The sequence below is a fragment of the Cydia amplana genome, chromosome Z, assembly GCF_948474715.1.
Source record: "Cydia amplana chromosome Z, ilCydAmpl1.1, whole genome shotgun sequence".
In the NCBI taxonomy this organism is placed as follows: domain Eukaryota; kingdom Metazoa; phylum Arthropoda; class Insecta; order Lepidoptera; family Tortricidae; genus Cydia; species Cydia amplana.
Window position 1 is genome coordinate 33,447,011 of NC_086096.1, and position 21,746 is coordinate 33,468,756.

The window sequence follows — 21,746 nt, forward strand, 5'->3', positions numbered from 1 at the left end:
TATTTCATGAAACCGATGCTGCCAAAAATACGGGGGTGCGGGGGGACGAGGTGAGCGAATACCGTGCCGTGATTGGTCCGTTCAAAGACACGGACCATCACGGCACGGGATTGACTCGAAGATGGAGTAAAACTACCGTATAAGTGGCAGAGGGGGTAGCGTTACTGTGCTCAGTCTAGAAGATTCCTAGTCTATGGGTGAAGGAAAGGTGTGTGTTAAGTCCACTATCCGCATTAGGCTAGCGTGTGTACTATAAACTATAGCCTAAACCTTAGTGTTTGATTCGATGTTGTAAAATCAATCAATTATCACAAGCCCGTCAATTAAATTACATTTAACAATAAAAAATTTAATATTTTTTCCATACAACCACAATGAATACCTGAATTAATGTTCAATGCTTGTTAGTCTACCTGAATGTACTCTCTCTGAATATATTACTGTACTCATAGTTGCTGGGTTTTGGCAACAAGCGTCGCCTAATTGTTAGGTAGTCACATCACGGATGCCAATGACATCGAACTATTGTGCATTGTGGCATTCAACGAAAGCCTATCACGCTTTGCGAAAGCCTTTTGAATAGGGAAGCGTCCGATCGGCATGTCGATGGCGCAAAATCGGATCAGTTGCATCGGATCCACTCTTTTCATGTTCATCAACTACAATAGCTGATCGTTTTACATATGTATATGATTTTGTCGCAGTATCGCCGGTATTTAAACCGTAATACTATATAAAAATAGTTGAAGTGACAATGAGTACCTACTATATATATATAATAAATAATCGTTTGATTATAGGAGTGTAATCGAATGTTCGTTAATTCTAATTTCAAAAACATAAGGGAGACTTGATCGAACGATCCCAAGCTATAAATTTTATAACATGAGCATAATTACTTATGTCGGCAGTATTATTGATCAGTAACTCTAGTTTTATACCGAGAATAATTCCTAATAGGTATTTTAAGATGATCAAGGTTCTTGAAATTAAATAACAAAATTAAATCTTATTTTTAGTTATTGGTATTGATAATAAATTACAGATAATCTTTACTAATATTTTATTTTAACCTCTAGCCAGAGGCCTATATAAAGGTCTCCCGTTCCATTCTAATTTGAATCTTGTTTGGACAAATCAAAATTGCATTTGACTTGGCACGTTTTGACGTCTGGCCAGACTCTGGGCGGCTAGAGGATAAATGCAAAAGTAACTCTGTTTGTCTGTTACCTCTTCACGCTTAAACAGCTGAACCCATTTAGATGAAATTTTGTATGGAGATAGTTTGAGGCCCGGGAAAGGACAATAGTGTAGTTTTATCAATCATCACTACTCCCCGCACAGAGAAATTCGCGGACAGACAATAGTGATGTTATAATCAAAAAATATGCATAATATTAATATATCTAAATTTCCTTCATTTGTTCTTCAGTAACAACAGATTAGCAGTACTAATACATCGTTTATTGCACTTTTTAGGTAATTCCCACAAAATAACATAGTGCTAAATTTATAAAATCTCAACATGAAAATATAGCTATGTTCGGGTAATACTAAAACATAAATTTGCATAAATTCGATAAATTTGCCTGCTAAAAGTGCAATGTCAACATTAGCGACATATTGAATCAAGTAAATAACTCCAAAGCAAAACTTGCTCGGTATTATATAGAGGAAATTTAAATACGAGTGTAACGTAAGCAGTAAGGTGTAAGTAGTGTAATTACATTATAGGTAGGTAGACTCATTATTTGGAATCGCATTGTCAAGCTGTTTACTTGCGTCAGGTCGTTCACCTCGTTATCGTGCAACTCGACGAATTTTCAATTGTCACCAGGCACTGGCCTTTGCGGAAACATCACAATAATATTCTGTTTATCGGTCAGGTGTTTCGCGTTTGCGATGACGTCATAGGTAAGCCCTAACGTGGCTATCAGGCCTAAATCACGTAGCAATCTTCAATTGTTTCGAACCCCAACTGAGCCAACATCTAAGTGGGTTATACATAGGTCAGTGTTCGGCTCACCAGCGTAGGTACAGCTTGGCAAAAAAGAGTAGAAATTAAAAAGTGGCAACATTGTAGAAAACGGGACGACACTACAGTGTTGTCACTTTTTAATTTCTACTCTTTTTTTGCCAAGCTGTACTCCAATAAAAATCTGGTAAATTTAGATTAGCAAACAAATTACATTTCGTATTTTGTTGTAGAACTGAAATTTAAATGGGTACTAAAATTAAAAGAAGTTGATAATGTAGGACGTAGATAATTAATTATATAGATTTTGTGTTTTCCTTTCCTTAATGCACATTGCACAGCACAAATACGGATCTCGTTTTCCTATTAAGGACGATTCGTAATTGGTTTAGCTAGTGGATTAATTGAATTTATTAATTTAATGTATAGCTGTTTCTGCGGTACCTGTGAAAGGAAAAATGAGAAAATATACCTCATATTTCTGTAAGTACTCTGTATATAGGTAGTTAATTTGTATTCACTTACAAATCGGGTGTGGAGTCTAACTTTATCCCTGGATGCGTCTTGTATACGGATATATACGGATTTTTCTAAAACCAACTAGCTATGCTTTTATATTTTGAAAACTTTATATTATTTCTACTCAAAAGCATGAGCTTGTTGGGATAAAAAAAACCGGCCAAGTGCGAGTCGAACTCGCGCACGGAGGGTTCCGCACCATCAACAAAAAATAGAGCAAAAAAATCGTGTTTGTTGTATGGGAGCCCCCCTTAAATATTTATTTTATTTTATTTTTAGTATTTGTTGTTATAGCGACAGAGATACATCATTTGTGAAAATTTCAACTGTCTAGCTATCGCGGTTCATGAGAGACAGCCTGGTGACAGACGGACGGACGGACTGACAGCGAAGTCTTAGTAATAGGGTCCCGTTTTTTACCCTTTGGGTACGGAACCCTAAAAATGGTGCTACGGTTTTTTTTGTATAACCCAGACGATACTAAGACGCATGTAGTCTGAAGTTACTAAATGAAAAAAAAAATTAAGTTAAATAAATTGAACTCATTTTAAGTAGAGAAGAACCACATTTAATTTTGCACTAAATTTTCTAATGTATACTCTAGTTTATCGCTATAGTCGAGCAATATGTTTGCCATAATTAGCCAACCGTGTTGATAGATTGCGAGATGAGCGCTATCCAAAAGACAGGTCATTCAACGCGAATAGATCAATCTGCACGGTGGGCCGTGTGAAATCAACAGTCGATATCACACTGTGATCGATATGACCCAATACTAAACTGATAAGAAATGAGAACCAAAAAATTTCCCCTTATAACATTGCGAAACTTGTTTACATAGAACTTGTCGTATAATATATTTATTTCTGTTTATATTAGATAATATCATTTCATGTCGTTTTTTTCTCACAGACCTTCCCTAATACGTACTCGTATTTGATAACAACAACAAGACCGCACCACTCGAACACTTTTAAGCATTCTACCTTTCTATAAATCCGTATGTTTTAAGTTATGCATTTGAATAGGTATGAAAGCCAGGATAATAATTTTAATTAACTATACATATACGTATATTTAACAAAATATAAAAACCATATCTGCAGTTTTTGTATGCCTCATACTCGTACAGTGGGGCCATATTTCTTGAACATGATACACTGCCAAACGACGGTGCTTCCTGTTTTTCGATACTAAATGGGTTATGCGTCGCTTTCTCCCGTTCCACGGATAGTACATATTGTTGCGTCAATGTTTCGAGTGGCCTGTTTGTATAGGAACATCCGTGCAGGCATAAAAGAGCGTAACTACCGGCAGTTCTAACGTGCCATGCTTCGTTTTTAACTAGCGAAGCAGAATAGTTAACCCAGTTTCGATGGGCGCACGCTAATTTTACCGCGATACCTGACTGGCGGGACGCAGCGGTCACCGGCCGAAGCTGGCAGTCTTATTAATAGTTAATACCATATTTCAATTTCCATTGACCCGTTTTGTCGGAAAAATGTGATGGATGACGCGCAAGCGGCTGCAGCGCGCGTGGGTATCTTTGTACTTATCTACAGAGTTCAACAAACCTTTTCACAACTAACTAACTAGTAGGTACAGGTGCACCGAAATTTATTGGCTTTAGGTATCTAGGTACTTTGATTCACGCATATCATTTTAAATCATCAAACGCTATTCAAATAACAGTAACGATTAAAATGTCATTGTTCAGATTCATGGATAGGCAACCACAATCGCGGTCGATGCGAATGAACTCAGTTTTAATGTAATCCAACACCGAAGTGTGCCATCGGCCCGCCTAACCTTTCAGACAAAAACCGACGCCGCTCAACTAGGTTATGTTGTTGTCATGATATTCAGCTAGCTCGGCCCAGTGTCCAATCAACGCGGCCATTGCGTACGTTCGATCATTAAAATAACAACTTGTATTGATTTTATTGCATTGCGGGTACTTTGAGTTGTAAACAGTACCCACAAGGCCGTATTACGAAAGAGATTCTATCGGCTCATACAATCGTACTCGTATCTTTGGAATATCTCCGTTTTAACGCCACTGGTCCCTACATTCTTATATTTTTGTAATTATAACGCGTTAAGTTAATTAAATGGAACAGAGAAACAAAAGTGGATGTTAATGAAGTTATGACGAGCATCATCCGGATGGATGGCATCGGGAGTGGCGCGCGCAATCCGGCGCAGCTGACCTAGTTCCGCGCCCCGGCCACACACGCCGCGCCCGCGCACCGGCATCACCATACGCCAACTACAAACGACCCATCCTAACACTGAACACTTACCACCAACTTTTTAATACCAAAGAAATCTTTTTCGGCAGTTCAACGACCTCGCTATCGAAATCCGCACTCGCGCGTGTGTGCGCGCTCAGATAAAAAAGCGAAACAAAAACTTTTATAGTAACGGTGAATAAGTACCAGAGCGAGATGACTATATTTCGGCGGCGTACTCGTCGAGCGTAAGGGCGACTACGAAAAACACTGATGCAATTTTTACAGCGTACGTAATTGAGGACTGACGGCGCCGGCGGTGTGTGCGTGCGCGTCGAGAGCGACGCCCGCGTCCGAAACGGAGGCGGAATATTTAGGTGAAAGTGTTTCGAATTTCGACATGACGACATTCGCGCGCAGTCGTTATCGTGACTTTGCCGAATCGAGAGGTTCGGGGAGCGCGAGCTCGGACCACCGGCTACCCTCGCGTTTGCTCCGCAGGAAGTGCGCCTGCCGAATGCTGAACCCAGTGCTTATTGAAAAACTATGCTGAGAGTTGGTGTGTCCAAAATTTTTCGGAGACGTAAATTAAAAGGTGATCGGTGTATTCAGAGCTGGTTCGAGGGATGCTCGCGGAGCCCTAGCCACGCAAGCTGGGGCCGGACGAGGCACGCGCCGCCTCCGCGCACACGCACCGACTGCACAACATGACTTCCACAATGGGTAAATATTGCATTTTCACACATTATCCTTTAAATTCTGTATTTTATTTTGCGACATCTTTAAGCCATATTTGTAAAATGCAATGCGAATTTGTATCATTTTTTAAATATACACTCCAATACTATAATTTCATATAAAATCTATAGATAATATAGATTATAATAACGATGCAACCGACAAAGATGCAGTTCGTAGTTTCGTAGCAACTGCTACGCGCCGTGCTACGAACTCCATGCAGTTCTATTTGTACCCTCGTACGCTCGGAGGAATAATCCAATATGGAGTGGTGACACGCACTAATTTCTATGTGAAAAATTCTGCCGTTTTCGGCGCGGGGGGCGAGGAACGCACACAAATAATGTAAACACTAATGCATTTTTTGCATGCGTCGCTACACACGCACACGACAAAATTATCAAACACTAGCATAAACTATATTCACACAAATACAAGAACAAACACAGACAACCCTGTCCGTAAACGAGATGATGTCAGTTCTAAGTAAACGTAGAAGTGCGAGGGACTTGTCGATAATATTGTCGATATTTTATTGACTGAATTTTAACTGTCTGCTTTAGTCAATCATAACCATCAAAAACATTACATGTAAAAAGGTGCAAGTCTCGCAGCGCTTCTACTACAAAAACGTTTTGAGATGTAATGCTAATGTGAAACCAAGTCAGTTATTTTAATCAGTGCCAGGGGGTGTTAAAACCGTATCAATAAGATATCTTTAATTTGTAATACGTATAATGACTTGGCCATCGCACAGCTGCATAATGACATAAGGATCATCGTCACCTATTAAAATTAATTCTAATTGAACATACCTAACGCTAGCGCTAATTGCAGTTTGAGCATTACACATATTTACGAGTACGGTACGAGTAAAGCATTATGTGCGATTGCCAAGTCATTATATGTATTACAAATTAAAGATATCTTATTGATACGGTTTTAACAGTCAGCCAGGGGCACTGATTAAAGTAACCGACTTGGTTTCACGTTACATCTCAGAACTTTTTGTAATAAAAGCGTTGCGAGACTTGCACCTTTTTACAAGTAATGTTTTTGATGGGATCTCATCTCTTTTTGTAGACAGTCCTTCTTTTCGGGTACTCATACCCATACTATGTATACATATATCATAACTAAACACATACTCACATCGTACATACATCGTAGTGTACCTTTTACTTTACCTACTATTTGTAGGAACTGCAACAGTAACTTTGTAACAGCATATATTTATATGGAATTACAAACTTACTTATGCAGTTCTTAGATCTTTAAATCATGACTGATATTGCGATATTTTTAGGTTTTCGATGGCTTGATAAGCTGAAAACTACTTATGTTTAAAATTTATTGCATCTTTTGGAAATCTAAAAAAAGAAATCAAAATAACAATATATTTACAATGTTCATATAGATTTTATCGATATTGGTTTTTATGGTGTCCCATCGCTAACTATGGTAGAGTGATACCAGAGTAATAAATTAAAAGTTCCTATTTATGGAAAATGACGGCAGTAAATACCTTAAAATAAATAAAATACAATACAAATATTGGACATGTCAAATAAAAAATATACGATAGAAACTAAGCGAAAAATGAATTTTTAAACAGTAGTAGGGTAGGTGCGTTAGTTTTCGTCCAGCTCTAGTTTTCGTCCACTTGGCGAAATTGAGTACATATAAATCTACATTGCTGCACAAATTTGGACTTAATGCAATCCTTAATGTCGAGACAATATACGAGTATCTATCTACATAAAAAATGTATTTGGCAAGTAGCAAATTAAGTATCAAATATGTTATTTGCTAATCTGTCATGTCATGTACGAAAACTAGAGACTAGAGCATGGACGGAAACTAGCACAATGACCCTATATCGGTAATATCACGTTATTTATGATTTATACTATTTATTTCATTGAATGGATTATGTTGATATAAAAATAAGGTGTTATAGAAAAATAATGTGTTATATAAATTATATAATAATAAGCAACGCAAATTAGAAGTTAGGTGTACCTAATGAATATTTAGAAAGTCTTCTTTAAATATTACCCTAAATTAGATCTAGTACCATGAAGTGGTATCACTTTCAGATTGACAATGTTTTTTAGTTTTTTGCTAAATTAGTGCACTATTTGATAATATTTACATGTAATAGTACTTACATATGAAAAGAAACGTGTTCTTTAAGTAAGCTAGATGTGTCCGATCGGTTTTTACAGGAGAAAACGCTACAATTCGGCATTTTCTGCTCCTAACATTCCGCTTAGACTGACGTTTGCTGAATGGCGTATGACGTATGGCAACTAGTTTTATATAACCTCCTTGACCGGCGGCCGCCGACTTTTGGCAGAGGGGAACGCCTGTTAATGGCGGTTCCTGTTGGTTTATTATTCCGAGCTCGTACGCTTTCATTGAAAGTTTCAAACCGAAATTAAAGACGTTATATGTTATCTATATCTGTATATAAATTACGTTTAGCTATATAAAATATACCTGAAGGACTATCACATTGCACATTAGTCACTTGTTTCATTTCTGAGAACTTGACACAGATTTATTTTTTTACATTGCACAAACATTGCGATTTCCTCGCGTTGTTATGACGAGTTCATATTTCAACTGTATCGGTTCTACAACACAAAAATAATGCAGACATTACTACTTCTTAGTGTTTGTCTGTTTTATTTATAGTTAGATATAAGAAAATATGATTTATGATATATATAGAAATGTTTGTGTTTTTGTCATCCCAATGTGAGTAACATCATTATTATAATTAGTAAGTAATCATTAATTTAATAATAACGAAAAATACGTAATCAGTATAGTATATTACATAAATAGCTAAACTCAAAAAAAAATACAATCATAACTTTCGGAGTTCAGGTTTTTTTACTTCATGGTTATTCCTTTTTTCGTCTTTTTTTAATAATTTCTTCAAATAATTCTCACGTTGGGCAATTACAAAAATAATATAATTATGGAGTAATGAACCAAATGGGACGGTAAAATTTAAAGGTGGCTCTTCGACCTGTAAAAGTTAACTTGTGTCTTAACACCGGCAAACACCAGTCACGGTGTGATTTTAGTGCAAGAACGGGAAAGACGAACGAGATTTCTTAGCACTACAGGTAAAAAAGACCCATTTATTTTGATATTTATGTTGACTACACGAAAAATTGTTGCATAGTTTACTTTATATGTACATATTTTTTATCTACCTTTACAATATATACATATTACAATCAGAGATTTAGGTTTTGTCTTTTTCGTTCGCATACCCGCAATGGCACAAGACAATAGTTATTTTCGATACAAGTGCGAAAAAAAGGATATTCGAAACGAGTGGCGATAAATTAAAACACGACCGAAGGAAGTGTTTTAAATCGACACGAGTTGCGAATTACCTATTCGCACGTGTATCGAACAACGTTTTACAGTACATATGGCACTTTGAAGTTTCGACATACGCACGAAAAGTGCTATTTTACGCACTAGTACGGAAAAGTAGCCCCATATGTACTGTAAAATCATATTCATCATTTTTCCTGACTAAGGGCTCCGGGATCACCCAGTATATTCAAACCATTTTTCTGAAATAAAAGGTTTGAAGAGTCGTGTTTTTGTGTACACATGTCCTGTAATGTAGGTACTTGGTGTAAAGTGCTAGTCTTATGATTACTTCAGTATCCGCAAAACATGATTTTCGCAATCCCAGGATTGTGCAAAAACAATAAATTGCTCTCTGTTCTAAAACAGATTGGGGCAAACCGTTCTCCATTGCAAAACAAAAGATAGCTCCTCGAGCGGTAACCGTGACATTCCCGAATCGTCTCGTGGATCGTGATCGTGACTGCGTAACCGTTACTCTATGACCGACAACACTTTTACTTTCGCTACAATATGGCCACCCCTTTGTCTATGGTCTATGACTCGATGAGGTCGACGACCGTCCGCCATTTTGGCGTTGCCGAAATACGTTTTTTACGCTCACTTTCCAATAGTGAAAGCGAAAAAGGTACTGAATGTCACTGCTTCCTTTCAATGTATTGTAGTGGGAGGATACCGGTGTCGGCTGTTGAGTTTAAATGATAATAGGCGTGTTGGCCGGGCCATTAGAAAATACATTGTTCGCCATTTTGAGTACCTAGAGTCGCGGTCATGACTTTATGCTCTAATAGGTATGGCATTCGACCACCAATGCGTGTATTTTCCGTCAACCGCTGAACTCTTAGTGTAAAGGAATTAATTAACTAATTTGTATTTTTGGATTTGAATCGTTTCGATATTAGATATATGTATATAGATATAGATATCAAAAAGTGACTCTCGACTACCCGAGATATATGTTTTATTTAGGTATTTAAGTACTTCCACTTCGTATAAATTACATATAATACCTAATCGTTTTATAGATTATTTTATGTGGATAATGGAAATAAGGCTACCTATTTATATATTTTCGTAAGTTATATAGTTAGTACTTTATTAGTCACGCAGTCTTAAAATTATTATAATTTATCTTTGCACTGACTCGATATGACATTGAAATTAGCAAAATATGTAAAGCATCAACAAAAATACGATTTCAAGACAAGCCAGTCAAGATCAAAATAAAATTGAGGAAGTGTTTAGATCGGAAGTGCTTAAAAAATTGAACGTTTCAGCGCGTGAATGTGGAAGGGAAATGTCAAGGCGGCGCGGCGCGGGAGGCCGCACGGCCACGGCGCGTGTGGTGGGGCTCTCGAATCCGTAACATATCGCACAAATATTATTACAAACTTGAGAGGTTCATATCGTAAACTGCTTGACCAATCTCACATAAAATAGAGCTTAGATGAAGCTACTTAGGCCTGTATAATGCTTCATTCAAGGCTGTAGACTTGTAACTTGGAGAAATCGGGGGTTCTTTTGGTTGGTCTAATGTCGTTTAGATGGAATAAGTACTGAACTAAACTCTATCTAATCTATTAACATTGTCGACCGGATTTGGTGCAGTAACTAAAAACAGTTACAATGGTTTCAACTGAAAAAAGAAAAGTAGTAACCTAATCATAATAAGTAAAATATTAAGTAGTAAATAAGTAAGTATATTAGTTTATATTTTTTTACCAGTGTTGCACTGCTGAGTTTTTATTTAGTGTTATTTTCGATAGCAATTAATAATTTAAAGTCTTAACGAGGCATTGAAAAGATGTCCGGGGGTTAAGCGACCTCGGCGTGACACTGACATTGTCCGGAACCGAATTTACTTCCTGCTCCGACCGACCGGTATGTGCGATGCAAATATGAGGGCCTACCGCGAACCACGTTCGACGTGCTGTCTCCCTGTCACACTTATGTACAAAATTAAAAGTGCGACAGAGAGGCAACACGTCGAACGTGGTTCGCGGTAGGCCCTCTGTACCCTTGTACGATATCCTAAATGCGAAGAACCAATGTCTAACAAATAATCCGCTATATCAAATCAAAACCTATCTTCCCTAACCTCTCTATCATGTACTCTAAATGCTATTGGTATTTAAGCAATTAACAGTCAGTCTCTTGAAGCTTAAACATGACAATGTTTATTAATAATCTCCAATAGCTTAATACATCAATACTTTATCGAAAATTTAAGCGCATTGCGGAAGCAATCTGGTTCATAACTTGGCATGATCTCTGGCCTTTATCAATTACAATTTTAACAGGTAGGTACTTAGATACTAGATGAAGGTAAGAAACAATAAGTTCTACATATTACCTTCGGCGCCGCGCAGCGGTCGGAAGCTGCACTTCCTGATAGCTGTAAGTCACATTAACATGTTTATTTGATGATGCAACACAACGAGTATTTTGTTTAACCTTGTCACTACGCGAGTAGAACTTATTTTAAAGTGTTTTGATGCGGTCTAAAGATCATCAGTAACATGTTGAGCTTAAATGTCAGACAAAAAAATACGGGCGTTCGTGATATAAATGGTTGCCCACTTAAATTTTGAGATAAAAAATTATGATTAGGAGTTAGAACTATATTGCTAATAGTATATATTTATGTACAATTTTAAACTGTTCCAGTTTAAGTCTGACTGAAGATATGCTTGAGACTTTGACTGGCAAACAATATTTTGTTACGAGAACACAACTTCCTTTTTAAATTAGTAGCCGCTTTATAGACACCGGTCATAATTCACAAGGCTGTGACTTTTATACTGAAACGGAATCCTCAAGCTAGGTTAGATTAGTGCAAACATTAATAATAAGGAACTACACTACAGCATTAAGATTTGCAATATATAAATGAAATATTGTGATTCGAGAATTTATAAGAGCCATGAGTTTTGATTCAGTCAGTAAGAATACTATAAGAAAGGTGCAATTATGCCTCAAAAGAGTCGCAGGAGCTCGCGAACTGCAATGCGCCGACCTGACCTAACCAGTGGTTCAGCTACGAGTATTAGGTACCTAAGTAGTTATCAGATTTAAAAGTTTATTTGGTTTTAATCAAAACTTTGTAAACATGGAGTGGGCAGCGGCCCTGGTCGCGGTCGCCGCTTCCGCACGAACTCGCCTCACGCCTGCATTTCACCTTCGGGCTTCCTTTGTCCCTTGATCCATTTCAATTTAATAAGACCCGAATTAATTTAACGCCGGCCAGCATTCAAAACGCTGGCATATCATTTTAGTTAACGTATTTGACGACGGCAAACTACTCAATATAATTATTATGTGACTTTCTCAGACAAACGTACAAGATTATTGTTTGTTACTAAAAGTGGTTTCTAATTCTGTATTTATGCCAGTAGTGCCTGACTAAAATTAAATAATCGCAGTAGTTCCTTTTTGTCCGAGGATGACGGATTTGCCGCTGATTCCCACAAACAAACAAATTGACCTACTACCGACAGCTGCTACGAGATTCACAACAAACAGATCTTGAGATGTATGTAATGTGACTATTACCTACATAGGTACAAATATTCTTGGTGTTAATGTTAGAAGGCAATCACGCAAAAGCGGCTGAACGGTTTGAAAGAAATTTGACATACGGATTATTCATAAACGTTTGTCAAATCTAACAAGTCATTCATCATCATATATTAATATTAATATACGATGAATTAACAAATAAAATTAAAAAAAAAACTGTCCATGATCCTGTTACCACCATGACCTGTGTTAATGTGAATATTAGGTATCTATCATTTATTTTGTATAAAAAATAAATAGCAGATGAGGGTAGATGTTCCTTATAAACGTATCTCCTACTATAGTTCGTTTTTTTAGCATTAGAAATAAGGTAAACAATCTCGATGTGTCTTTTAATTCAAAAACACATTTTAAAAATAAGTTACGGTAAATATGTAACAATTATGAATCTAATACGATCTTTTATAGTCTTCTGCTTTCATAAGTAATAGTTATTGATTTTTAAAAAGTGTTTTTCAATTAAAAGAAATGTCAAAATCGCTTACCTTCTTTCAAGTTCTTTCTAATGCTAAAAAAACGAACTATAAAAGCAAATTCACACTGTTGAGAGTCCGACTAAGATGTGGCCGTTGATATAAAAGTTTGTGCAATCAACCTAAAAATAACCGTGGACTTGGATCAAATAAACTGTTGCGAAAATGTTGTCTGCTGGCGCTTGCGAATTGTTTATTGCTTGTCTACTCCATTATCAAGGTCTTTGACATTCGGCTCGTTTTTTTGGAACCTGCGTTTGTGTAATTCTGAATTGATAATTAGAGTCTGGCTCACTGAAACAAACCCAAAAAAATCATTTAAATAGCTACAATATTACGCCAAATAGAGACCGTTTCAGCTAACTTTGCAACGACTTGAATAGAACAAAGTGAAGTGGTGTCATTACAAGCATGTTTTCATATAAATTTGACATTAATGTAACGACATGGCCATACTTTGTCATTGCAAATGCTGTGCGGAGTTAGGTTGGTCCGACTACAAACATATTGACGTATAGCATTGCCACCTACTTGTTACAGCATTCATGAGTCTCACTCTTTCAATATTTTATCGTCCTACCCGCAGAACATATTAAAGAGGTTAGAATGACTATCGCGCGCAGTTAGTATCGGAACCGGTGTCGCCGCTCGTTCCTCTCCACGTTTACTAACACTCGCGCAACGGTAGTAAAAAATAGCTAGCGCCTTGTGTGCGTGGTGAATGGATACGCCTCCTTTAGACAGATTTGATGTCTGGCTTCTTAATCTGAAGGTTATTTTGGCGCAAAAAGGCATGTTTACTTCGTTTTTCGGTCAGCGCGGGCGAGTAGCATGCGAGCGTTTGCCCAAAACCAGCGGCGACACGTACCCTGCTCGTATCGCCATTCTAACTTGTTCTGTGGTTCCACCTATTTACCTAACGAATGACGTCTCTCGATTAACATCTAGAAAATTTAATAATGCATTGCGAATTATTTTCTAAAATTTGATTTCGACGTCAATATGAGTCATACATACCGGAAATTGCTTTTATAATAGTAAAATCGGATGACGTTGGCACTGAATGTATTTCTTATCAATTGCCCATAAACCACGTGCTCGTAAATTTACTACGTTTTGACATACTACGACAGTATACGGTAGCTAAAAATGAATGGTTCGTTCACCATTAAGGTTAGACATGGACAACAAATGAGAAACTTTTATTGCCTATTGTACTCGTATATCTTGATAAGCCATTTTACGTCGATAATAGTACTTAACGTATCACGTTTATTGCAATTGTGTAAGTAAATGATGAGTAAGAGTGCATTGGCTGCGCAGGCTATAAATAAAATACCTACCTAATGACGTATTTCCACCCCGTTAACTCACGAAGGGAGGTCATCTTATTTTTAGATCGGTCGAATATATGATAGAAATGAAGCTTTATTTTATGCAATGTTTCTATTTTTTTTAATAACTTATTAAATAGTAAAAAGTACCACGGAACTACATACAATTATTTAGTTCTATCTGATCACTCAAATAAATTAGAACGTGATCCGTTTTTGTTGCTCTAAAGTGTAGATATATAAATAATATGCATTTTTATACAAAATATATCAAAACAAAGAAAAAATTGAATAAATTTTCAATTTACAATGTAGACTAGATCACGTCGGGCAACTCGAGTGAACGTCCTTACGCGAAAACATTTTTATTTCCGAGTTAAATGACCTGTGTCGGTAAATAAGTGTTTTATTTATAGATCAGCTGTAAAATCGGTCGGAAATAGTCAAGGCTGTGAGCCTTTCGGTTTTTAGGTACCTCAAAAGGAAAAAAACGGAACCCTTATAGGATCACTCGTGCGTCTGTCTGTCTGTCCGTCTGTCACAGCCTATTTTCTCCGAAACTACTGGACCAATTAAGTTGAAATTTGGTACATATATGTAAGTTTGTGACCCAAAGACGGACATGTAACGTAAACAAATGAATTTTAAATATGGAGGCCACTTTTGGGGGGTAAATAAGACAATAAAAAAATAAAGTTTTTTATATATCAAATAAATGGGCCAAGTTAACCACAGAGTGGGAGCCCCACGAGTCTAACCGGGGAGCCGGCAGGCCTCGTCGGCGATGGCGGGATAACTTGGACTCCTTCTTGAGAGGCTGGCCAGATATTGCACTAAATAGAGACGAGTGGAGGAAGAGGGGGGAGGCCTTTGCCCAGCAGTGGGACACAGTGGGCTCTGAATAATAATATATATATCAAATGAAAGAGCTCATTGTGAGAATCTCAAACATATTTTTTTTTTATTTTTAGGATAAACAGTTTAGGAGTAATTCAAGAAAATACGCAAAAAATTACCATTCCTCCCCCTTTATCTCCGAAACTACTGGGTCTAAAATTATGAAAAAATACATTAGACATGACAGAAAAACCTATTACAAATGTGCAGTCAAGCATGAGTCGAACTTAAGTACTTAGTTTTTGATCCCACCCGGGGTTTTTTAAAGACATTTTACTCACTTTTCGTAAAAAAAAAAACATATTGTTAAAAATTGTGTAATGTACGGAATCTTTGTAACGCGAGTCCGACTCGCACTTGTTTTACCTTTGTACGTATATATGTAGATACCTGTAGGTACCTATAAACTCAATTAAGAAAATAAGACTTTCATAGCTTTATATAATTTCATTGTTGTTTTTCTTGTTAGATTATCAAATGAGTTTATCTTATTTTCTCCATTTGAAAATAAAACAGCTAGGTTCCCAACCCTATAAAGGGGCCCACTAATTATCAGTCGGCCGGACGACATCAGCCTGTCAGTTAGAACAAAAAGTTGACAGTTCCGAACAACTGACAGGCCGATATCGTCCGGCGGACTGGTAATCATTGATAATATTTCAAAGGCGTTTCGAGCCCCCTTACCATGTTGCTACGTTCCTGTATCCTTATGGCCCGCGAGTTCAGAACTTACTGCCGTATTCGAACTTCAAGATATTCACAAGAGACGACACGACACGTACTAGATCCATTCTAGATACGTTATAGTTTAGATTTCAACTAGTTCTCTTTTGCAGCGCAATTCGGGCAACCAATGTCACTTTTACGATAGATCGTGTTAGATATCTATTAGATGTGAATTAGATCTCTAAGTATTATCTTGCGGAAATCGTTCAAGAGTATCAATGTCAAATTTGACAGGTTAGATCTTAAACATATCGTTATCGTATCTTGGCGATGTCTAAAAGATATCTAACAGATGTCTATTACAAAATCCGTATCGGGCCGTTAGTCTATAGCCTAAGAATAGTACTTTAGGGTTAGACACTTTAGGCAGTGAACTCAGATCGGTTCGATATCGGTCATTATCACGTAAACTCTCGCAAGTGACGCACACGCGGCTACTGATCGCGTGTTATTCAATTCGATACCTATTTATAGTCAGACGTACGCAACAGGTATTTAACCGATTAACGGACGACTAACTTACGTTCAATTTTCGCGTTATGATTATGATTTATGACGTTCGTGACTAAACACAGACTAGACGTTTTATAGACCGGGCCAATATTATTTTTTGAGGATGTTGAATCTGAATTTAAGAGCCGTTCGACTTCTGTTTATTTAGTCTGTGCTCAAGTTTTGCTGTGATTATTTTGGGCCCTAATGCAATCAAGTCAAATAATCGTGAATTTATTGCAGTGTTCAGTATATTCCTTTGTAATTATTTTAATTCCGGACGTATGGGAAAAAGGCTTACCAAATGCAATGATGTTGCCATAAAGAGATGTCACGAGTACTATATCATTTATAATAAATTTTATTTACTTTAACTTATGTGCCAAGTATATAAAATGTACCTTTATCCACGCGACAACACCATACTCTGCAAATTCCTCGCGTTATCAAAGCCATAAAAATTGGCGACGTCAGACGCGTAATAGTAAACGATCTTGAATAAAATATGGGGTCCGGCTTGTCCGGCCAGTAGTCCGACTGAAACACTGTGAGGAGAAGCTGACTCTCAACATCAAATGTCACGAATTTAATACATTAACTGTCTACTTAAATTGGTTCGGTACCGAAATGATGCCCGATGTTTACCCGAAAGTGTCGGGACCCTTTTACACTAGCAGATTTGTCCCGACTCCGGATCGTCGTAAGTAGTTCCAATGGCGGTCATTCACAGAAAATATGTCCGCGGTCCAATTGCCACGACTGCGTATGAAAATTAATCAAAAGGTTTTGGCAATTTCACCCAGCCGGAAATTCCTATTTTCTAAAGATGATAATTACGAGTAGAAGTTTTGTACTTTGCTGCATTACTTTGATGTCGGCAATCGTTTTCTTCAGAAACAGCTTCGAGTATAATACTTTTGTCTTTTTTAGTTATTATGTATTCAGGTTTACTTATTTATGTATTTCGGTGAGTATTGCTTTGTCGACATTGTAACTAACGTTGATCTTCTGACTTGTCTACAGGAATAATGACACTCAGCCGCGGCCCGTGTGACCTTGACAACATGAGTCTCTTCCAAGACCTAAAACTAAAGAGGCGAAAAGTTGACTCCCGATGTAGTAGCGATGGTAAGTAATAGTATAGCCGTAATTAATAGGTACTTATACTTACATTTAGTCAGTTATTTTTCCCTCGTAGTAGTTTCATTGACTGCTCACAAAATCTTTAAGTTTTCAATTAATACATCAAAAATTTGTTTCTATTTATCTACATATACATTTGTGTTTGATTACATTTCTAACGGACTAAGGAAGAGAGCACCTTCTTAGACGAGTTTGGACGCATGTAAAGTCGTATATTATTAATTAAGAAGTACGTCGAACAGTCATAATTTCCGGTCCGGAGATGTGTTTTTGATACTAAGGAGTAACACGGTAACACGTAGTATAAATCGCATTGGAGCAATATTCATTGTTTGTGCCTGAGACTGCACGAGATACTCGCGCCGAAGGTTTAAAAGTTGAAGCGAACTAAGGTCAACTATTGTTATTCCACGAGAGCCGTAGTGTAACGCCGGACGCGACGCCCGATTAGAAAAGACAACGTACCTTGGCATCTGTGGGCACTATACGCCGTTTTGTATAACGTTTAAGCACATCACAACTCTGCTCACGGACAGCTATCACTTTCGACTTCATTCTACGTGTAATTTCATTGTCATTCTAACTGGATCTTAGACACACTTGAAACACAATTTAAAAAAAAAATGGACGAACATTTTGACGATATTATTTTTATTCTGACCCAATATTAAGTCATTGGAAAAGACCGATGTATAAATTTTAGCCATTGCACGGGTATCGTCAAAAAAACAGACACCCAACTCCAAATATTTCTACGAATGCAAATGACTTCGTTGCATAATCCGATAGCTATTCGTAAACAGATTAGTTTGATAATAATCGTCATCGTCTAACGAAAGTTAAATAATTCACTGCATAAGACCGTGAGAGACCACGGACCGGTTTCAGAGAAATTACTTTCACTCCGTTGAAAAATATCATAAAGGAGTTCCGGTTCGACCGCACCTTCCCCCACAAAATACACGAAATTAGAGTCGGCAATGAACAATACTGGTTGGGAATATTGTTCTGTGGAACACGAAAATGTGTTTGTTGAACGGGGATGTCTAATGAAAATAAATGAAAACCTTTATTTTCAGGCAACTATTGGCCCATAGATAAATAACTAGCATACATATCATTATAAAATATATCTTAAAACTAAACACACACAATTATGGCTGCGATGCAGTTCGTAATCCCGCAGTATCAGGGAGCCGGCCGCGGAACCGCCGGAACTTGACACTCTTCGGCCAAAACTCCTCCTTGGTGAAGGTCGCTAGGTGTTCAGTCGGAACGCTCACCACAAAGGAATTAAAATTCACAGTGTGAACTAACTATACCGTTAAAATAAGGGAGTTAACTATACCGTTTCAATCTACCGTAATATTATTACCTTTTGCCCTTTGCCTCGTCTTGGCGGGGGCACGGGTCACTGAGATTTACTGAAGAAAAAAAACCAATGTAACAAAATAAACATTTAAATCATTAAATAGTAATTATGATGTAAGACGGCGTGAACTCGCAGTGATAAAGAAAGTTTACGTAAAAGAGGTGAAAGCATTAAAACGGTGCCGTAATTATTGCCATTGTGCTCTCATGAATAAGACATGAGTGAAAGATGTAAGCTGTCATACGACGTAACGTTTCCCCGGGGGCTTTGCTCTACGACTTATGAATCGTCTTAAGAATCGGGCAAGTATGAGTATGGGACTAAGGGAGTGTGAAAGGGATGGAAAAATACCAATTTCCAATTTTTTCCACTTTTATAATTTAGTTATTGTCAACAATTAGTTGTTTAATTATAAGATAATTGGAATGGATTGGTAACATTCCATTTCTGACCGCAGCTGCACTACTGGTACTGGACGCGTCGCTGTTACTGTCAATTTCCATAGTAAAATGAACAGTAGTGCAGCTGCGGTTGGAAATGGACTGTCACCTGCTCCTTAAAGCACTGAGTAGGTACTTCACGAACTTTAAGTAACGGAAGTGTGATTTTCAGTTACGCATGTTAAAGAAGTCTGTCTGTTTTTTATTTTTTCGTAACTAGAGATGACCGCGAGATGCTCTGTTAGTTAGGCCACACTAGCCAAGGTGACAATCGCTATCGCTACGACAACGAAACGCTTCGTATCTGTCTCTATTCTTCGACAGTTGCGTTGCGATCACTACGGAGCGTAAGCAATTGGCATGTTGGCTACGCGGCAGGTGTTTTACTCGACAATTTTCTTGTGGATCTCGCTGCGCGTGGTATGCATTAATCCAGTAATCGTGATTGGTCATGATCCACTCGCCTAGATTACCGTGTTGGTTTACGTTAACGTGCGTGCAAATTTTAAGCGTCACGGGGTTACGTGGCCCGGTGACGTGGGGTGACGCGCAGTGACGCAGGATTGGCAGGACACGTCATGCCACGCCCGTTGCACTTGTACTCGCGTAATGCTGATAAGAAACTTGTGTGTACAATATTAGTAGGTATATAAAAATATTGAGAACTAGCCTCTGTGTCCGCGAATTTAGGAAGAAGCTGTTATATTACCCATCTTTCCCGTTCTCTCCGTGGTACTTCCGCATTAAGCCTTAAACCCCATTCAATCCACCTTGGGAGATGTCAAGGATGAATATGCCTTGACTTATTTTAAACTACTTATGTATCAATTTCATCAAAATCCCTCTAGTCTTAATAAACATTCAAACATATAAACGGAAAAAGTAAATAAACAACCGAGGGAGCGTGCATGAACTGTAGACGGCAGCACAGAATTCATTGACGCGAGGCATTGTATCAAGTTTCCATTTTTAAATTTAAACCACTAGGTGGCAGTCCCTACTAGGCAAATTAGAACCAGCGTGAAGTGTAGGGGGCAGCACATGCTTAGAAGCGTGAATTGTTTTCGCTTTCGATTCAGGTCACTAGATGGCAGACCCTCCAACACCCACGGTCTCTATAATATTATGCACATTATCCAGTGATATGCTAATTTTGACGTCTATATACTAATATTAAATACAAGTATTTATTTAATGTTCAAGAATTAAAGCAGTCCGATTCATTTGCTTCGAAACTAAACGAAAACTTTTATGTAATGTAAACATACCGAAAATAAATATTAAGCTACTTAGAATACGTTAAATAAACAACGTAGTACGCTCACTCGGCTCGTAGTGACCTAATTCCGCTTAACATTCAAGGACTTTTACGCGATAAGCGTATTAGGTTCCATTCAAGAACCGTGGTGTTACTGTTCGGAGATTCGAAATGTCATCGAAACGCTGATTAGGTACGTTTATGAGTTCGCAAATAAGATTTGCATAGCAAATTAAATTCTACAGATCGCTATGTAGGCGTAGAACTACGAGTACACATATAAGCAATTACCTACTTGTTGCTGTTATCGAACTCTTAAGGTTAGTAATAAATCATAGTTAGGTGTAAAACCTTTGTTATTATAACTAGAGCACTTATTTAATAATCACCGACATTGATAGATTTATTAGTGAACGGTCACAAAATTGTTGAATTTGAATTTTGAAAATGGCAACGATTCATAAACGTAAGTCAAATTTAAACTGCCGTCGAAATCGTATGTGTTCTTTTCCATCATTTTGACACTTATGTTTGAAAGAGTGAGACAAATTGTAACTGGGTCATTAACATTTAGTGAATATTAGGCTTAGTGCCTTTTAAGAAACATTCACATAAAGTCATTATTCGTTTATAAAACCACTTGAAATAAACAGCAATAAGCGGACGTCACAGGCGCTAAGTGCCCCTGCCCAAACATAGAATACGAGTATATAGGTACAGCTCGGAGCTTATTAGTTTAGACTTTTTATAATAATTACTTTCTGAACCATTTTATTTTAATGCAAGCTGGCCAGATACAAAAGCGTATTCGTAATACGAATCATCGAAGCTTTTCGGAGTGGGAAATGTTCTCATTTATCTGTACAATTGGATGACGTAGGAAGGGCTCGAATTAGGAAGGGCCGGGTTACACGTGGCTCCGAAGAGGGGGGTGTGACCCGGTTACCGGGGCCTATGACCGAGGCCGACCTTCACTCACCAAAACAGACCGATGTTTATCCCCGAGGCTTTTCTTTAAGTCGGCCGACGGACGGAAAGCGCGTTTTAGGGCGGCGTTTGCGTGTTGGCGTCGAGTAGCTGGTTGCCTAGTTGATCACTAGGGGTAGCCTGGGAGCCTTGTGCACGTACAATCGGGAAAGTTTATTCATCTTTTAAAATTGTATTGAAATT

General features: G+C 37.7%; 1 protein-coding gene across 4 annotated transcripts in view; it reads left to right on the forward strand.

Moving 5' to 3' along the window:
• The first annotated feature begins 4,936 nt into the window (after positions 1-4,936).
• The window catches only part of LOC134661593 (hormone receptor 4), a 29,470-nt gene continuing 12,660 nt past the window's right edge, over positions 4,937-21,746 (forward strand). The window contains exons 1-2 of one of the 4 annotated variants that reach the window (XM_063517728.1): positions 4,937-5,448; positions 17,387-17,491. In XM_063517728.1, the coding sequence (XP_063373798.1) occupies positions 5,433-5,448; positions 17,387-17,491 (121 nt within the window). In that variant the 5' untranslated portion in view covers positions 4,937-5,432. Of the gene's footprint in view, positions 5,449-16,857; positions 17,064-17,386; positions 17,492-21,746 lie in introns of those variants that run through there. The other 3 variants (XM_063517729.1, XM_063517726.1, XM_063517727.1) reach the window with 3 other exon arrangements.